This window comes from Abrus precatorius, unplaced genomic scaffold, assembly GCF_003935025.1.
Source record: "Abrus precatorius isolate BTA unplaced genomic scaffold, Abrus_2018 Scaffold10, whole genome shotgun sequence".
NCBI lineage: Eukaryota > Viridiplantae > Streptophyta > Magnoliopsida > Fabales > Fabaceae > Abrus > Abrus precatorius.
Window position 1 is genome coordinate 9,609,674 of NW_020874292.1, and position 21,079 is coordinate 9,630,752.

Sequence of the window (21,079 nt, forward strand, 5' to 3'; positions counted from 1 at the left end):
CCATGACAATGTTGGCTAACCATGTTGAATACCTGACCTCCCGGATGAAGCCAACCTGTATTAGTTTGCTGGTCTCTTCTCTTACCGCCTTTGCTCTATCACCACCAATTTTTCTCCTCTTTTGAGCTACCGGCTTGGCTCCTTTATAGACCGATAAGTGGTGACATAGGAATGCTGGATCAATGCCAGGCATATCCGAGGCTGTCCAAGCAAACAAATTGGCATTATCTACTAGCATCTTTTGGAGAACGACTTTTTCTTGTTCGTTCAAACCGATCCCTAAATACGCAACTTGTTCTGGCCTTGCACCTAGTTGGAAAGATTGTTTGTTTTCATTGGGCTCGACTCGATATTCCTCATCCACTCTAGGATCGAGTTCAACATCCAACTCTTCTTCCAACCGAGGGGATACAATATTGACATCCCGGGTATTCCCCTTAAAGGGTTTAAGGCGTAAACTTGCGAAGTAACATTCCCTGGCTGTTTTTTTATCGGCATAGACGGTAACAATTCGGCCTCTTTCAGACGGAAATTTCATGGCCAAGTGCGGAGTGGAAACTACTGCCTTCAATTTGTTCAGGGACGGTCTACCGAGTAGTATATTATAAAATGTATTCGCATGTACTACAAGATAAGTGACTCTTATGCGTTTGCCCTCGTGTTCTGATCCAAACGACGTATACAAGTCGATACACCCCTTGGTCTCTACTCGATCCCCAGAAAAACCGACCAATGGCTCATGATATTCCTTGAGTTCTTGTTCTGAGATGCCTAATTGCTTGAATGTATTCCAGTATAGGATATCAGCCGAGCTCCCTTGGTCTATTAGCGTTTTTCGGACAGTGCAGTTAAGAATGTCTACACTAATTACCATGGGATCATCCTGTACCGGATCGACACCCTGAAAGTCGTCGTCAGTGAACGTAATAGGCGGGATCCGGATCTTGCTGCCCAATGAGACATTATTCACAGAACGGACATGCCGAAGATGCCTCTTTCTAGCCGAATGGGTAGGTCCTCCACCAGCGAACCCTCCGGCTATGGTGTTAATGACCCTTTTCGGATATTTATCTGGTTCATATCTTCTAGGTGGGGGCCCCCTGGACCTACTCTTGTGCCGTTCAAATTTTTGGTCGTCGGATCTCTTTGGTGAATCGGGGTGGCGGTCTCTTCCTTTGTTGGATTGCCTTGTGGGATCTGTCTGTACGAAATTTTTTAGGTGTTCACCTTTAATCAATTCTTCAATTTTGTCTCTTAGCGCCGTACACTCCTCGGTAGTGTGACCCCTGTTCTGATGGTATCGGCAAGACTTACTTTTATCTGCCCGAGGAGGAGTGTTAGCGCGTCTAGGCATTTTCAATATTTCTGTGGCCAGCGCTTGATCAAGTATTCTGGACTGATTAGAGTTGAGCGTCGTGTAGGAGGGATACTTCGGTCCTCGAGGTGGTCGCTCAAGTTCCTTTCCTCTGTCGTTCCCCCGCCTTGTTTTAAAGGTTTCCCTTCTTTCTTCATTTTTTGAGTTAGGTCCTTGTTCCATCCGTACCTGGCTCCGGTATTCGAATAATTCTTCCATTTGCATATATTTCGCAGCCCGGCTCCTTAACTCATCTAGGTCGATCGGGGGTTTTTTGCAGAGGCTATTAACGAAGGGTCCCGGTTTCAACGCTGTTGTTAGGTGGTGCATAGCCACTGCTGGTTCCAAATTATGAATTGAAAGTGTCACTTTGCCAAAGCGTTCCATGAACGCTCTAAGTGATTCTCCTTTCTCTTGGCGAATATTGACTAAGGCCAAGGATGTTAGTGGATGGGGCCAGCTTGTGGCGAACTGCAAGTTGAAACGTCTTGTGAGAGTTACGAACGAGTCGATGGAGAGAGGGGGGAGTCGGGTGAACCAACTAAGCGCAGGTCCTCGAAGTGAAGTAGGAAAGATTTTGCACCATAAGGCGTCGCTTTCTGTGTACAAACCGACCTGCGTTGTAAAGATGTCCACATGTTCTCCGAGGTCGGATGTGCCATCGTATTTATCTATTACTAACCCTCTCCAATTATCGGGCAACTTGGCTTCTAGGATGCGATGAGTGAACAGGCTCTGGTTCACAAGTTCGTCTCGGTCATTTTCGGTTACCGATTGATATACCTGTCTTGATTTTTCTTGTAGCGCTGATGATTCTCCTTGATCTTGGACAACGGGGGTATTAAGGGAGGGGACGTGTGTCCTTATTTCCTCCCTTAGGCCGGCATTTTCCCTTCGTAGGGCTGAGAGTTCCAGTGCATCTCTTTCGCGATCCTTCTTCATCTCCACCATTTCTGCCCTTAGCTGCCTCAGTACAGCTAGGATGCTTTCTTTCGTTCTTCCCTGTATCACCACTTCCGGAACTAGTTCCTCTGGCGTGACGCCCTCCATTTGTTGCCTAGAAGTCCCTTCCTGCTGGCTCCTCGTCATTACCATGCTTAATCCTAAGTGATGAAGTTTATCAGGCCCCACGGTGGGCGCCAAAATGTTCCTTCCTAACGAAACAACTATCTTCAAACCTCTGATCAGGCGTCCTTCCACTGATTTGCTGATAGGGAGAATACCTCCAAAAGGCACTCCGATGATAAAGTCAGGATTCGGTTCTGAGCAATAAATGTTATTTAATGATGAGAAGTCAACCCCTTACCTGTATTTCTTATCTTCTTTTTATAGACATTCTATTGGACTAATGGGCCTGAGTCAATTTTTATATTGAGGCCCATAGTACTTTTGATTATCTTTAATTGGATTATTTACCTTTTAATCTTGACGAGGGGTACCCGGCCCAGTATGCCGAGTAGGTATTCGGTTTCTTTTTCCTGAGGGTGGAACCGAGTTGATTCCTTTCCCAGTACAATATATATATATATATATATATATATATATATATATATATATATCAATTATTAATTTGAGGTTTTTTAAATAGCCATTCCTTAAGAATTGCTATAGTCTTTTAAAACTATATACACGTCAATCTGGCCACAATCTAAAAGAGCAATGGAATCTAAAACTCTAGGCTATTGTGATGTTTTGACAGTAACTAAAGCTTTGAGAATTAGATTCAATTTTATCTGTATATCTATATCTCTAATCTAGATTCACCATATTTAATGAAATATTTTTAGTTTTTAGTAAATTAAACTTTAAAATTATTATAATTTTACTCAATCTTGATTTTATTTTATTATGATGAATTTTGATAAACCATATAATAAAGATAAAAAGGATTTTTTTAATCAATCTTAATTCAACCTTAAATTTTGAATTTTTTTTCTCTTCTTCTTAATTTAGTCATATTAAAATACAACAAAATTTTAAAGTAAAGCTCAATTCTGTTGATTTGACAATAACTAAAGCTTTCGGAATTAGATTCAATTTTATCTATATCTATATCTATTTATTTATCTATATATATACATCAAGGTGCCAATTTAAATTTAGTGGGTGTGGCAGTGAGTACTTATAATTTCTTAAATAGCGAACAAAATGCAGAAATCCCAGCGGAAGGACTATGACACCCAATCCCATATTTCAAATGATCATAGGCAGCCTATGAGCATTTACGAGTTGGAAGGATCGAACGACCACAGGCGTCAAAATCCAGAGGCTCCTGAAAGGTTTAAAGCGAAAGAGTGTGTGCCAAAAATGTGCATAAGCAAGAGCAGAGTTGCTTTTGGAATGGCCAGGTGGTAGATTTCCAAAGCTAAGCCTGTCATCATGGGGCTATTTTGGTAGGTGGTCTACTGGTCTCTTAGTATGTCAATTTACTACTGTGCTTGTATTAAGTAAATTCCTGCTTAGCCATGCCCTTATGTAATAAGATCATGTATCAATAATCTCTGTTAATCTATCTAATTAGCATGTCATAGTTTATATATACATGTTATGACTTATGAGTATCAAATTACTCAAGTGTCTCCAGAAGGTATATCTCTCTCTGCGTAACTGATGAATTGTAAATACAAAATATTTCTTTGAACATGTCGTTGAAATTTTGCTATACCATTCTACATGCAAGACTATGATTTGGAATGCACTCTTAATATTTTATGTAAGCAAAATTTTGGGATTAAAAAGGTTAATGGAAGTAATTTTCCCTCCGAAAACAAACGATAAAAGCAATTAGTTACTGCGGTTTTGCCGGCAGAAATAATTCGTGAGAAAACGGCGTTACCTTTTCTTTTTTATTTTTATAATTTTGCTAAGTTCAGCCGTTAAGCTAAATTTAAGTATTTATAAATTAAAATAATAATAAAAAATTTACATAAAATTATAAAATTTCACTAAATAATTTTTTTAAAACTTTACTATTATTAATTATTTATCTTCATCTTTGAGGACGTACTGAAATTGACAAAACATTTTTTTAACTGCAACAATTATTTTCATCTAGTTAATATCAATCAAAATCTCTTTTTTAAGTATTCTGATGTTTACATGTATAGGAAAAAAAATCCCATTAAACTATCCTTACTTTAAGGTATATTTGAGAGTTAAATTTAAAAAAAATCATTTTTAACAAGTATTTTTAATTGTATATATTTCATGAACATTATATGCCTTCTAATTCTTTTTTTATAAAATATATTCTTCTCTATTTCCTCTAAAATATAACTTCTAAATATAGCTTAAAAGATTAGTGTCTCACCCACTAAGTGGAAAAGATGTTTAAAAAAAATTAAAATCAATCTTTTTTCTCTTATCAATTCTATCCAACTTATATCTCTATCTTCTTATAATAAATAATTACACTCTACTGCAACTTATATATATATATATATATATATATATATATATATATATATATATATCAATTATAAATTATCTCTAATTTATGCAGAAACAAGATCTTCTACATTTATTTTTCTCAAACGAATCTGTAAATTTTGGAAAATTTATTTTAATTCAACAATTATCGTGTCTACAAAGAGGAGTACTAACTAGAAGACAAATTTATGAATCTAGTTAACAAATAAAATAGAAAAACTGATTATATTTATTCTTTTGTTTCTCATAGCTACTTATTGATTATTGATGCAATACATTCATATTTAAAGTAGAAATCAATTTTATTACTTTAATACTACTAGTATTATTCATGTATTTATGAATCCAAATCTCCTAAACATTATTTTTCCTTTAATAGATTTACTATTATTCTCGCTTTCTCGAGTGCCAAAGCTAATTTAATAGTTACTCTGTTTTAGTATTTCATGGATTCCTTGAGTGCCAAAACTAATTTAATAGTTACTCTTTTTGAGTATTTCATAGATTTATTACAATTCATCTTTATATTTGCATTGTGCCTACTTAAATAAAAATGAAAAGAATGATTCTATCTCAAATTTGTAAATTTTCTTGAGAGACTATCAATTTAAACAAAAATAAAACTATCTAGTTTTATTTTCAGATAAACTAAAAAACCTGAATCATTTATATCTTTCTGTAACTTTAATCTTCACACTGCCATCGAACGACAAGAATGCATAACATTCTCTCTAGCTTGGGAGAATTATATATATATACCATATCCTAATTAACTCAAGTCCAAATTACTCTCATTCATATAGACTATTCATTATTATATTTCTTTCTTTATACCAATAATTAAAGTAATTGTCTACTATCAAAATAAAAGTTAGAGTAGTTGTTGAAAACAAAAAGAGTAACTATTTTGCTTCTATTGAAAAAAAAAATGTTTATCAGCTAGTCACTATGGATTATTAACTTGGTTAACAATTATGAAAATGTGGCAATAGATTTAATCAAGCATGCGGTTAAACAAAAACAATCATATCGGTGACATTTTTTATTTTATTTAAATTTAAACTCCTAACACATCACCCCACCCCTAAAACTCAAAAGAAAATTTAAAAATAGCTGTTCAATTGGAATATTTTTATGGAAGAAATAAGAATAAATAAAATTGGGGTTGAATTGAGAAAAATTCAAAAATCAGAGTGAGGAGAGGGTGTTGGGAAAGTTATAAATAAAAATATTTCAAATTTAGCCGTAAACGAATCATTTTTAACGATCCAATTTCTTTGATATTATATATGTAGCATAACAATTGATTAAAAAAAGAAATAGATACATTGTTATTACTTAAATGCGGAGTCAAACATCAATGTATTCCAAATTAACCTTTTGTAGGGATCAAAACAGAAATTCAACCATTGACAATTTTGAAGAACTAGGCCAGGGAACTTGGACTCTCACCATCTTGTCCTCATAATCAAATTTCACGACTACCCCATCTATTTTGCAACTTACTGGCTTCTCTGAAGCGAACACCCTCATCTGCCCACAACCCCTTACCCTAATTTTGACTAGATTTGTGTGGTCGTCAAATTGCAAGGACTGAATGGCACCACCAGAATTAAGCATGTTCACTAATCCAATTGGAGCAAATTGAATTAACCTTTTTGATAACATTATCACTGGAGACACTGTAAATAACTCAAAACTAAATGGCTCGAGTGAAATTTCTAATTCGTCTGATGACTTCATGAGCTTCAGCTCGTTAGCTTTGAACAAATACACAGCAAATACATCCACCCCTTTGATGCACATTGGCCGTTTCCCGTTCTTCCATTCAATATCTTTAGGACTCGCAAAGCATGTCACGGTGTGTGAAAATTCAGAGGCACACTTGTTTCGCCTAGTCACACGGCACCACCCACCTCCTTGGCAATTAAATAGACCCAAAACACCTGTATACTATTAAAAAAATAATAAAATGGTTAATAATTTAAATGCCATTAAGTGTGACTAATCAATTAAAAAGAAAAAGGTATTTATATTGTATAATTAATTTCTTACTTTATTGAGGTTCCAAATTTTGAGCATTGTTTTGCCGTCATGTAATGGGTCTTCAAATAAGCAGTCTCGAGTAGGAAGTGCATATTGTTGACAACGCAAAATGGAGCCATCAGGCAAAACGAGGCTCTTGAGCAAGTTGAAGTTGTGCTTTCCCACGCAATCGCTAACGTAAACGGGTCCCCCAGAAATGGCCCTAGAAGCGGCGTGGAATTCGGCACAAGGATGAGTGGACTGGAACATGTCCCAATCTGGTTGAATAAAATTCCCCATCCACAAACTGTTGTAGGCACAGTGCACCATGTGACATCCTTGGAGCCAATATGTACCGTTCGGGTCTCCAGAAGGATCAGTGCACCAAAAATCATCTCCTGTTTGAATTGTTCACGGCTCAGAAATTTTATCCAATGAAGTAATTTAGACAAGTTCTTATTATCTGAGTTATTTAAGGTTGCAATTTGGAATGCTTACCTACGCGCCCAAGGGATATGGCTTCTGTGCCAAGGAGAAAGAAGTCATTGCAATGCTCCATGCTGGCAATTACGCCGTTGCCTTTGAAATGCTTCTTCACCGAAGCGGTGAGTGCTTTGTAATAAGCTTTGGCCAGCTCAACACGGCCATCATATTCCTCTGATAGCATTTCAAGCAACTGCGAAATGCAAATCCCGCAATATTAGACTTGAAATCATTCAAATATTCATCAGATCTCTGTTCAGTTAAAAAATCCATTGCGACAACAAATTAATAAGCAGAGCTTTCTAGTGTTTTCGAGCCTAATAATGATTATAGATCCAACTTAATGCTCAAACTAAAACAGAAAAAGAGAAATTATGTAATACCACACCATGAATACAGGAAAAATAGATGAGAATGACTATTTCATGAATCAATCGTTCAAATAATGTTATTTAATTCTCAAATGCATCTTTGTTCTTCTCACTCCCAAAGTCTTGGTATACTTACGAAAGCAACAAGTGCCAATGAAAAGAGACACTTCTAACGACAAACCATTTCTAGTTGAGACAAATTGCCTTTCAGGTTTCAACCCAGCAATTACAACAACCGTAGTGTATGTATATGGTTCGTACTTGGTCCTATTACACTAACACAAATACAAAAAGAATATTGAGCATGCTGGTACTGCTAATCTCACTCAACGTTCTATTCAATTATTAAACATTTGCTTTTGGTAATCATTTAATATCGACTACATATTACAAAAAAAATAACCGCTTATTTGCATATTATCAATGATGTAAAAGTGATGTTTAAATTTTAGTATAAATTTATCATCTGTTTAATAATATTAAAATTCTTTCACTCCCTTAGACACATGATAAGAGTTCTTGTGTTTTGTCGATGTTAGCAATCAATCATAATTTTACTAACAAGTCTTTAAATCATTGTCCATATGGGCAAATTTATGATAACAAATGTAACACTAAATTATTTTAAATTATTAATTGTCCAATCCACATCCATTATGACACCAATATTTGTTTTGCCTTCAGTATTTCTAAAGAAATGCAACTTTGACTCTTATAAACTTCCATTTGATTCAATTTACTTCATCTGGTTTCTAAAAGTTTTATTACAGGATTTACCTCTCGCCGTTTTGTTATATGAGGCTTAAATAAATACATGAAACATAAAAAGAAAGTAAAATATTTTTTAATAAAAAAATAAGACAAACTATAGTTATTCCTTTTGAGAATATTTTTTAAAGATGATCGAATTTTTCACTACATACATTTCATTTAATTTACATAATAATATAATATCGTATTTTCAATTATGTAAACAACAAAAATAAGTGTACAGAATATAACTACCTTATTAGGCCATCTAAAGTGCGTATTTAATATGTAAGACATAACATGGTCCGCAAGTTAGATGACTATGAAGAGGTCGAACCACCATTAACTAACAAGTTTTAGTAAAGCTCTCTTTTCCAAATTTTAACTAGTAAATACAAAGAATACCTGTATTTGCCATGCCATGTACAACTATTGAAGCAAAGTAAAAAAATAAAAATAAAAGTTGTAGTCAAACTAAACAATGAATACTATTCATGGTTTGTATAAGAATATTTTAAATTAAAAAGAAAAAATTTAAAATAATTTGGTTTTAAATTCATAAAATAACGTTAAAAAATACTCTGCACATACCAAAACATGACTAAGGTACTATTGAATATTATATAATGACTAAAGTGGTCATTAATTCTAAAATTCTTCTCAAGACATTAATACTCCTATAATTATTTGTATCACTAATCAATTAGTATATATATTAAAATTATAATTAAAATGATTAACTTTTATATAAATAAAAATAAATAAATCTGAAGCATATAAAATAATTTAACCCTAATTATTCCACACTTGATATTTTGTAATTTTTATCTAATTTACAACTTGATGACATAAATTAAAAAGGAAAATGTTTTTAATTATATAAAGTTTTATTGGAATTATCCTTTAAGTGTATTCGTAACATTTATATATTAAAATTGGATTTTTATTTTAATAAAAAAAATTGTATCTAATGCTATTAAATCTTAATTGAGAATAGTATCCAAAGTAGTTAGATATACTTCACTTATATTTTATCATTTTATTATTCTTTTAATTTTAAAAAGCGTGTATACGAAAAATAATTATTTAAAATTTAAAATATGATATAATTAATTAATATTTTATAACGAATAACTGAAAAAGAAAATTCTCATGTAGCATAAGAGCAAAGGGAAGAATTTTGCAAGGGACTTACATGTATAACGTCAACCTTGACACCATCAATTCCCGCGGATTCCAAATGCGAGTGAAGCCCCTGGTACAATAGATGAGCAAGGTGAGGTGGCACCAAACCCACACCGTTGTTCACGATTTTATCCACAGCCAAATCCTCCATTGTCATCTTCAGCCCCTGCGACAGCTTCGGAGCAACAACCTTAGCCTCGGGCATGCCCTGCACTTTAGGCCTGATCCCACCTCAATAACCACAAAGCGCGTGCCAAACATACACATTCTCCACGCTCCTAAACTGCTCCTTCAAATCCCTGACAAACGCACCCATACCCTTCTTAGAGTCCTTTCCACCACAATACTCCCTAAATTTGTAATTTTCCTCAAACTTGATGAGCCTACACGGCATTTGCTCCCCCGCAGAGGTTCGGTTCATACCCTCTTGGTCCGTGATTGGGTCCTCGTCGTGACAGATGGATTGCCACCCATCATCGATGAGGACCAACCCTGGGGGGCACCCACCCTCCACCAGACCCTTCACCCCTTCCCACACCCCTTTGGGATTCACCTTCAAGTAAAATGCATCCCACGTGCACCAACCAAACTTGTCTACAATATTGGGTGGGTTTTTCTCCTCCAGAAGCTTGAAAGTCCCTAAGTGGATTCTAACCACTTTCATAGCCTCTTTAACCAACCGGTAAGGGTCATCGCCAACGTGTATGTACAAACAGCTCCTGAAGCTGGACCCACTGACACGTGTCGAACCGCTCTCCACACACACGTCCACGTAGTCATCCGAACCGGGTTGGAGACAGGCTCGGAAGGAGCCTTCGAGTATTGGCAGTAGCAAAACGTAGGGGCGTCCCAAGGAGTCGTTTTTGTCGAGTAGCATCAATTGGGTTTCGTGCTCCACCTCGTGTCCGTTGCTTCCCACCCAGTGAGTGGTCCACCACACCTTGAACCTGAATAGGCTCATGAACCTTATGCCTATGAGTTTCCCTATGGATGCCATGTGTCTACTTTTGGGCTCGTCAGCGTCGAATCCCACGAAGCAACCCGCGGGGTTCTTAGCATCGAGAGTGGCTCTTATGTTAGCTGGGACTTGGGTGAGAAACGGGTGGCCATTAGCAAGAAAGTTTGATCCTTTTAAGGTTACGGACAAGCGTAAATTGCCCTCGACCAGATCCAATGCGTCTATGGTCGCATTTTTGCTTAAGCTCGGAGCCATGGTAAGGGTAGCTAAGGAAAGTAAATGCAACTGGTTGAAGGAATACAAGGATCTAGAAAAAGGGAGTTAAGGCAGCTAGAGATTAGCTTTGATGGGTAAGTTAGCTAGTGTGAGGTGGGTTTATATAGAAAAGCCAATTTTGGTTGTTCGCTAAGGTCGTGCTTTGGGACATTCTAGTGACAGCCATGGCATGAGAAAGTGTGGGTCACACTACCATGCATGTTTTTACCAAACAAAAGGTAGTTGGGTATTGTATCTGCATTTAATGCTTCAATTTTTGTTTTCCCCATCCAAGCAAGGGAAGAACGTATAACGGCGTAATTTGTTTTCTTCTTTAACAAAGGACAAAATCCTGCTCTGTTGTAGTGTACACAGTAAATACGCGCTCTTCCACCTCCCATTAAGTTGGGTTTACGGTATTATATTCCTACACGCACTGTTGATCGGGAAGAATTCTGATTTTTATATATTAAAAATTTATTTTTATTATTATTTCATGAGTTTAATTTTAATATATATTCGGTAAAAATATTATTCTAATAAGTAATTATAATATGCATAAATTTAACTTTTAAGTTATTTATTACAAGACTCAATAATTTTCGTTAATATTTTGTATGATTGAATGGTAATCTAAAAGAATCTTTAATACTATTAATGCATTTCAATTAAATTCTTATCTTATGTCATTTTTCATCACATTACTTTAATTTTTTATTTTTTATTTGATTTTAATTGAAATATAATGAGATTATAAGATTGTTGTTTAATCAAGAATAATTATTTATTAAATATAATTTATTTATATAATAATTATTTTAAAATTAATATTAACAATCCTTTTAATTATTTAAAAATATATATTTTTATTAATTATATATTAAAATTAAATATTAAAATTATTTTTAAATTATGAATAATACATTTTAGTTATTAAAATAAAAAGAAACTCTATTAATTAGTAACAGAATAAAATAAAACTAACAATATTTTTTAAAAAATTACATATATCATTTACTTAAGGTAACTTTATTTGAGTTAAATAAAATAATTATAAATAATAAAACTCTCTTTCTAAATATTTAAGACAATTATATTTATTTAGACTCAAAAGTCTTAAACAATATCTGCTGATTAATTCATGTAATTGGTGGTACATAAATGCAATTGTATTTACATTAATGTCTTTTAATTAACAAAACTAAAAGCTTGTAACAAGTAAAAACGTTCAAAATCTTGAAGTTTAAATAGTATGATTTATATAATCTTTAAGAATAACTTAAAAGTTTACTGTTAAGTGTGTACACTCAATAAATATTATCAATTATTTTCCTTTCATTACATATATTACTTGCCTTGTTATTCGTAAAAAGAAAAAATTACAATAAAAATATAATAAATTTTACAATAACTTTTATTATTTATTTTAAAAAAATCATTACTACACTGATTTTATCATTTATTTTTCTCGTTATTTTATTTATTTCTCTTTAATTTATCAGATATATAAATTTATTTTCATAATTTTTTAATTACAATTAGTCTCGCTCGTGGGCATGAAATGCAACGAACGGATGCTTCTGGAACGAATATTGCAACCGTCAACGCTTAGTAAAGAAAATTAAAAGTTGGATTCCACTAGGCTTCAGAACAGAAGCTAGCGCCTTCGGATATGTCGAACTAGAACTTTCGTTGCTATTCTACATGTTTCCACTGCCTTGGGTTTTGCATTTTGTTCTCTTGTTTGTCAATTAGCTTTTTTTTACTATTATTTGTTTTCTCAATTGCATTAATTTTATATTAATAAATAATAAAGTTAATAATTTGTTTTAAAAATATATAAATATTTTTTTTATTTTAAAATATTAAAAGAATTATAATTATTAATTTAAAAATATAAAATATTCTTTCAAATTTAAAGATGATGACAGTAAACATTGATTTTCTCAAGAAACATTGTTTATTGCTTTTAAGAAATCATATGTTTATTCGTCTTTTGCACGGTGAAATAAGTATTGTCATCCGTGAATCAAACTTATTAGGCTTTCTTTGTTTTTCGATGTTTTTCTCTAGTTTCTTAAAATCAGTTTACATCTTTAAATTGAGACGCATTTAGTTAAATAACTTAATATACGGGAATAAATTAATGATAAGACATTTGTTATGAAATAATGAATTACGGTTCAACACTTAAAAAAAGAATTACAACTTAAATTTATTGAAAGAAAGGTCATATGCAACAATGTCTCAAACAAAACAATTTCATATGAAGATATCTTTAATAAAAAATATTTAATGTGTTAGTGAAAACTTATTGTGCAAAGATTTATTTTGATAAGCTTGTGCATAAAACTTTGTTAAAAGAGTTTATAAAACAATTATGAATACTTTTATAATCCGAAATAAGTTTTCACAAGGCTCTCTCAAACACCATAAATTTAACGTGTTTGATTTCCTGTACTATATACAAGTTATAATTATTTAATTTTATAAAAAGTCTGATTAGAATATAGATAATATTTATAAAAAAAAAATCTTTAAAAATAATATTAAATAGGTAAAATTAGTTTTTTTCCCTTAACTTAAAAGGTAAAATTTTGGTTTTATCTTTTAACTTTTTTTTATTCAATTTCGGACTTGAAGTATTATTTTTTCTTTCCACGTTAATCTTTTTTATTAATTCTGTTACATAACTTAATAAAAACTTCTTTGTGATGTTGAAGTAGTCTTAAAGCTTTTTTATTTAAAAATTGATGAAAATATATTATATTATAGGTCATCTCCTTCCATACAAGTTAGGGCACATAAAGTTAGGGTTCTACGTCTCTTTGAATTAGTAAAATAGAGGGTGGAGCTTTCATAGGCTCACAATCTTCGACGATGACGTCTACTTACAGAAGGATTGGACATCTATTTTGTTATTGTGGTATAAAGAGTATTTATCACATAGCAATAACAACAAAAAAATATGAGAAGGGATTTTTAGGATGTAAAAACTATAAAGTAGTTTTGTAAGATTAAATAACTGAATTTTATTTTTGTATATAAACGAGTTCAACCGATTTGTGTTACTAATCTATTATATCATTTTTTAATTTAGTGAGAGTTGTGAGTTTTTCAAGTAAAAGAAAGATGATGAAGTTGAAGATATTGAAATTGTTGTACTGAGGCAAAGGAGAAAAAAATTGCATCTTTAGAACTCACTCAAAATTAGCAAGAAAAATATTAAGATTGTTATTAATGTATTAGTAATGATGTTGTTATTGACATTATTTGGCAAAAAATAAATGTTTTTTAGGGATATAATATTTGTAAATGCACTATGAAAGAGTGCTTTAATTAAGTCATGGTCATGCGCTTTGATTAAATCATGGTCCTGCTATAATATTATTGCTTTATATGAGTTATTTTATCTTTAATGAAATAATATTTTTGGCATATATATTATCTTGAAATATGGATGTGACATAAAAATGCACATTAAGAATAAAAAGATTGATTAAAATATACTGTTATGATAATAACAAAACAACATAGACAAAATACAAGTCCCACAAAAAATGTCTTCTAACCAAAAGCATAAATCGTAAAGCAAAATAATACATTGTCTCCAAAAAATACATGTAACTGTGTTTATACCTTCGAGCACACATTTTTCTCCTTGTTTGACCATCCATTGGAACTTAGGAAGTGCTTAAACTTTGAGTCTAAGTTGTTGGTGCCTTTATTCCAACAGACTGTGTAACTTTGCAAGTAACTTTGTTATGACCACTTACTCCACATTTGTTGCATTTAACAATCATTCCTTTCCTACTCAATTTATTTTCCTTAACAACCTTCTCAACTGCATCTTTTTACTTCTTAACTTATTTGGCCTCTTAGGTTGTTTCTTTATTAGTGGGGGGGTAAGATGTCAAGATAGTTAGTAAATTCCCATAAATTAGGTCCATTTGCTGGATATGTGATAGATTGGTAAACAATTGCATAATTTTGTTTCCTATAATAAATAGAAATATTATCTGTATAATTGAGATTAACATGATTCATTCAAGTAATAGAATGACAGCAAGGTATTCCAGTAAATATCCATATTATGTAGGAACATTTTTTTGCTTCAAGGTTCACCACAAATTTATCTCCCTTAAAATTTATATATTGAACCTTAAACATATGTTTTCCAAACCACCTTGCAAACATGAAAATAAGAGTAAGTTGTAATTTGAGATTATATTGAAGGACAATTATACTTGATTTTAAAATACTTAAAGGAATAAAATGAACTATATTAAAGAATTAGATGACTGCAATGAACCAATTTTAAAACTGAGGACTAAAATGAACCATATTAAAAAGTTAAAATATGATAAAAAAAAATTATACCTTGGCTACCACTATCTTGATTCAACTTGATATTTTTGTAACATTTTCTGTATATTTGGCAATATGTCTCTAGTCAACGTGGCCTTTTTTATATTCCCAACCCACATTTTTATTAAATACACTCTTATGTCTTCCATCATAGTAACAATGGGTTTTTATATTGAATCTTTCAGACATCTTGTTTAGAACCATATCAATCTTAGATTGGAAAGAAAACCTTGACTTACTCCAATATCTTGAGAGAATCTTCAGGAGGTGCTTGAATGTCTCTTCATTAATGTTCCTCATTTCTTTTATATGCTTTCCCACTGTTGTAGATAAGGTGATTTTGCTACCATCCACATAAGCTCTTTTAATTGTTTACTTGGATATACATTTTTGAAATTATTATACATGTGCCTTACACAAAACATTTATTTTACTCCAGGCAACAATTCCTCAATGGCTAGCAATAATCCCTAAAATCAGAAATATTCAATGTCCTATACATAAGTTAACCAAGATAAAATGAAATGATTAAATGAAACACAAGGTTCAAAGGTCATACCTTATGTTGATTAGACAAAAAGGTAAGTGACTTGCACACTCCCACACCCCCTAAATTATAAACAAGTAGCTACAAAACCACTATCATGAGTCCTTATTTTCACCTTCCATAATTGCAATTGTTAATGGTAACATTTGCTCATTGGGATCCTTCCCTAGGGCTATCAAAATTTATCCACCATAATATCTTTTTAGAAAACAACCATTCAATCCTATGATAGGTCTGCATTTAAAAAAAAAAACTCTCATTGCAAGCACGAAAACAAATATATAGTTTGTGAAAAGTGAAAAAAGTTAACGTGAGAGATTTTCACCTTCTTCAATTGCATGACTAAGTTGCTTAATTGTCAATTTTGTAGTTGAACCAAGATTTGACCTTAACATCTTATAACAATAATCATACAACCTTTTATATTACTCTTTGAAACTTCCATCTGCAAGGTCTATTGCTTTCTTTCTAGCTCTATACTTTTGACTTACTCTAATATTCCACTTCCTTTGTACTTTTTTTTTAATGTCATTAATCTTTATATTGGGATTTTCTCTTACATTATATTGTATTTTTTTACTCAACCAAGCTAAACTTAACAACTTCACCCTATACTCACAGTTGAATGTGTGTTCATCAATAAATTTTCTCAATTATCAAATGTCTTCTCTCAGTAACTTGGCACAAAATGCCATCCACTTGCATCCAACTTTACATACAACTCTCACTCTTTCATTGTCATTCTTTTTAGCCAACCAAGTTGAACTTAACAACTTCACCCTATACTCTCTCTTGCATGTGTGCTCATCAATAATTTTCCTTAATTGCCAAGTGTCTTCTCTCGATAACTTCGCACAAAATGTCATCCACTTACATTCACGTTTACATACTACTCTCACTTTTTCATTATCATTTTTTTGAATCTTTAAGTCCATACTAGAGTGAATATCATATGTCTTTCACAACCTCTTTAAAATCTTTTTTATATGCAAATAATGTGCCTAACTCCCATTTGTGATCAGTCATTTTTATGGCATCTTAAATAAATAAAAGTTATTCCTATCTTCCTCCTCATCAGAATCTACATCAGTCTCCAATCTTTTTCCAACATTCAAAAATATCAATTCAGGTACGTTTTTTATTTTCTATTTTTGAAATTAAATTACACTGACCTTTGAATTTTGAGATTGACTACTGTATATTACTTTCTTTATAAAGGTTGAATATTTTAATTCCAATTTGACTATGACTATATTAATTATCAATTACAAGGTAATTTTCACGATTAGAACAGGGCCTCCAAAAAGTTTAAGACGGCCCTAGCTAACGAAAAAGACTAATGTGGAAAAAAAAAATACTTCAAAGACAAAATTGAATAAAAAAAGTTAGAGAACTAAAATGAATTTTACTCTTAAGTTAATAGATGAAAAAACTAATTTTTCCTATTATATAAGTACACAAATAATTCCATTCAACACCTTGCAATGAGAAACACGAATGATCTCATAAATTATTATTAAAACATAAATTTCATGTGAGGGATCATACATACAAAATAAATTTAAAAAATAAGTAAAAAAGTGAAAATGAGCAAGAAAATTAGCAAAAAATACTTCAAATGGAAAATAAAAAACAAGCAAATTGGCAAGGAAATATCATCTAGTTTTGCATGAGAAAATAAACAAAAAATGTAAAATAAAAAAAAGTGAGTTGAAAAATCATTCAAATAAATAGAAAAAAATATACAAATAAAAAATTAGAGTAGAAAATCTTAAATTATATATATATATATATATATATAATTAAGAAAAGTAAATGAGTAAGAATCTAAATGAGTCAAATTATATCAAATATTTAACGTTTAAGTTTGACTTATTTGATTAAAAAATGTTTAAGTTTAACTTATTTATGTAAATGAATCAATTTAAACTTGAACTTAACTCATTAACGTTATTCCAATAAAGTCTACTAGCATGTTCATTGAATGATAAAAAAGATGATTCTTTACAGGTTAACAATTCATGCCAACACCTAGACTGAGGACTAATGCATCTTTAAAATGTTACTCATTTTTTATTATTTTGTAAGTATAAAGTTATGCTTTTGGTTCCACCAAATTACCTTAAAAAATATATTATTTTGTAGTGGTTATCTTTGGGTAGTTTTAAGAATGTGCTACAAATATATTAGTTAGTAGAAACCTTTTTAATTACTACTAATTGAAAATGCGTTACTAGCAAATTTTTTTAATTTGTTGGTGCTTCCAAAATTCTATGAACCTGTTTGCCTTTTGTCTCATCGATTTAATCTTGATTTTTGTTCGTAAGACAATTCTCTTCACATTCTACTAGAGTTTCAATTCCTTATCTATCATCACCATTCTTGTTATAAAAAAAACTAGATAAGCAATCTATCTTTTGTTGTGTTTCTTGCTTTGTTATTTTGATTATCATTGCATATTAAATTTTGAATTAAAAACTTTTATTAGGTTTTGAATTTAAGTCTCTTTTAGGTTTGAATCTTACTTGATTTCATATGTTTTGTGATAAATGAATGCAAAAAACATGCAATTTTTCAAAAACTAGGCATGCATATTTTAAATTAAAAATTTTAAAAAGTTCAATAAGATTTAAATGCATAAATTAGAAAAGAGAGCAATTTTTTTTTTTAAAAAAAGTTAAGAGTATGTTTGAAGAATCAAGTAAGAAGAATAATTTAAGTTTAAAATATTTTATGATTTTGGCTCTGGAAATGTTTGAAGACTTGGGTCTTTGGAATTAGAATTCATTAATCCAAGAATTGGTCGCAATGTATAAGCTATAATTTATATATCATTAGTTAATAAAATTTCATATATTTACTAGTTCCATTTCTTTTAAGGACAAAGGTGAATATTCACTTTGTAGGAGACCAATAAAATCATGGTTGCTTGCTTTGCAATGACTTTTATTCAAGAGTAAGGATCAAAGAAAGAACAAACTAAATCAAAAGAAACAAGTGAGCTAAGTTAAATCCATCTAAGTTTTTATTGGAATTGCAATTCAAGAAGTGTAGCAGGAAACAACAATCTAAGTTATGTTATTTAATCAAATGGGAAATAAACTTAACATAGAATATTAAGTCTTTTTGTTTTACTTTAACTCAAATCAGTATTATGTGTATCATGTTTTTATTATTATTATTAATGATGTTATTTTAGACTCTTCATTATTAGAGGGTAGGTTTAGACTTCTAAATTTTCAATGTCTCAACTCTCAAATAATGCATATTTCTTCATCTATATGCTTATAATAAATTTGTTTGATTTATACCTTTTATAATTAAGATTTAATGCATTTGTTCACATTTACATTACTATTTCATTGTATACATTTATTACCACTTGTTTATATTTAATTTAAATGTGAACTTCTTCTTGTCAAAATGGTTTCTCTATAAATTTGTTAGTTTTACTTCTTGGGCAACTTGTCATTTGACCACTTATTTGGATAATTACATAAAAGAAGTAAAAGTAACATAGATTCTTAGGAGCTTATCCTTTATTGAGTAGTTCTACAGAGATGTCACATATTTTTTATTTTAACTCATCAATTGTGTTATTAAGTAAAATGTGTGTGAGATAATTGAACTATTGAAAATACATGTTGCAATGAGAAAACTCAATCATTTACAAGTCTTCCAATATTATTTTATTAAGGTGCATATGTTGCAAAAATAAAAATGAAAACTAAATTTTATTTTTACTATCCAAAGCTTTTATTTTTAATAATATATATCTTCTTCCAATAAACTATAAATAAACAAGTTTGATTTTTAATTTTTTGTTATTTGTCATGTATTATTTTAGGTTGATGAATTTTTCTCTTCTTTACAAAATAGTATTATAACTCACATACGACAGATTGAAGTCTACATTATTGTTAAAGGATATATTAATACCATTATTTTAATTAAATAAGTTTAAGTGACAGTTTTATAGTTTGTTTATTAATTTTTCAATTTATTCTATTTTTTTTTATTAAGGATACTAAGTATAGTTTATTATTCTATAATGTAGATTTTCTAGTACATTTTTTTAAAGTAATATACATGACTTGTTTATGTAAAGATTAATTTAAAAAATACAAATCATAAAAATTTAATTAATCCTAGTTAGGTCTTGTATAGTTTAAAGTTTCATTGATTTAATGAGTTTTATCAATTTATTTTTAAGCACAAAATGAAAGAAATAAAAATTTTATATCTATATAACAAACAATAAGATATTGAATTAAGGAAGTTCAATGAGTGAAATAATTAAAACAATACTACTCATTCATGTTATGATGAAGATATCACTAAAAGTTATGGTTATTTCTGTTGTCACAAGTTGATAAAGTGTTAGATAAAATTTAATTTTAGTTAATGATAATTTTACACAAGAAAACAAAACCTTCAATGATTGTATAATTACTAGTATACATAAAATATCAATTAAAAGCTTCTCAAAAATTAAACAGAGGCAGATCAACATTTGTCACTATACTATTAACTTGAGGTTAGAATTGTTAATGAACATAGTTATAATCATCACAAAACTATATTCTTTTTGTAGTGTTAGTATGAATTTAATTATATAATTCATACATCATATGGTTGTTATATACTATGACTTATTATGATTGTCAATTTGTTTTAAGTTTTGGTATGAGTTTGGAATTTTTGACGCCATAAAAATATCAAAACATTAATCAATTAAAATCATAGCTAATAACATATTTTTTTATTAATTTATCCAATCTCTCTTACAAACCATAAAAATAATTACTATATAAAATATAATCTTGGTAGCCAAATTCTTCCTCTTTAATTGTTATAATTAATTTATAAAAACACATTTCTTTATCAATGAAACCTTAATTAACTACTCAGAGAAAAAGTTTTACCACATATAGTGGTTCTACCCAATTTGAACAAGATTGCCTCTAATAGAAGATATCTATGGTTTAAACAAAAAAAACAAAAACAACCTTGATTAACTTAATTCTTGGAATCATAATTAGTAAAAAAGTTCTTTTAAATATTTTTAAATAAATGTACTTTATGAAATATATTAGAGAATTCACTAGAAAAGTATTTAATTACTGCAAAAATTGTCAGCCTAAAATATTAAAAAAATTCTAGATTTTTTTTAAGCTTTCATTTACACATGGATAAAGTATTTGTGCTTCTAAAGAAGAAAAAATCATTGCAAGTCTTACATTATTTGCTAGCAAAAATTCCTTTATTTTGAACAACTATTTATATATGTATTTAATAGGACATGACTATCTTAATTATTTTAATAAGATTTGGTGGTACACAATTTTTTATTT

At 30.6% G+C, this 21,079-nt stretch overlaps 1 protein-coding gene across 1 annotated transcript; it reads right to left on the bottom strand.

Annotated features, from left to right (window-relative positions):
• Nucleotides 1–6,172: 6,172 nt before the first annotated feature.
• LOC113852909 (galactinol--sucrose galactosyltransferase-like) lies at nt 6,173–10,810 on the bottom strand. Its single transcript, XM_027483308.1, is given in 4 exon segments — nt 6,173–6,736; nt 6,839–7,206; nt 7,307–7,484; nt 9,608–10,810. Coding segments are annotated over 4 exon segments (2,313 nt in total).
• Nucleotides 10,811–21,079: the final 10,269 nt, after the last annotated feature.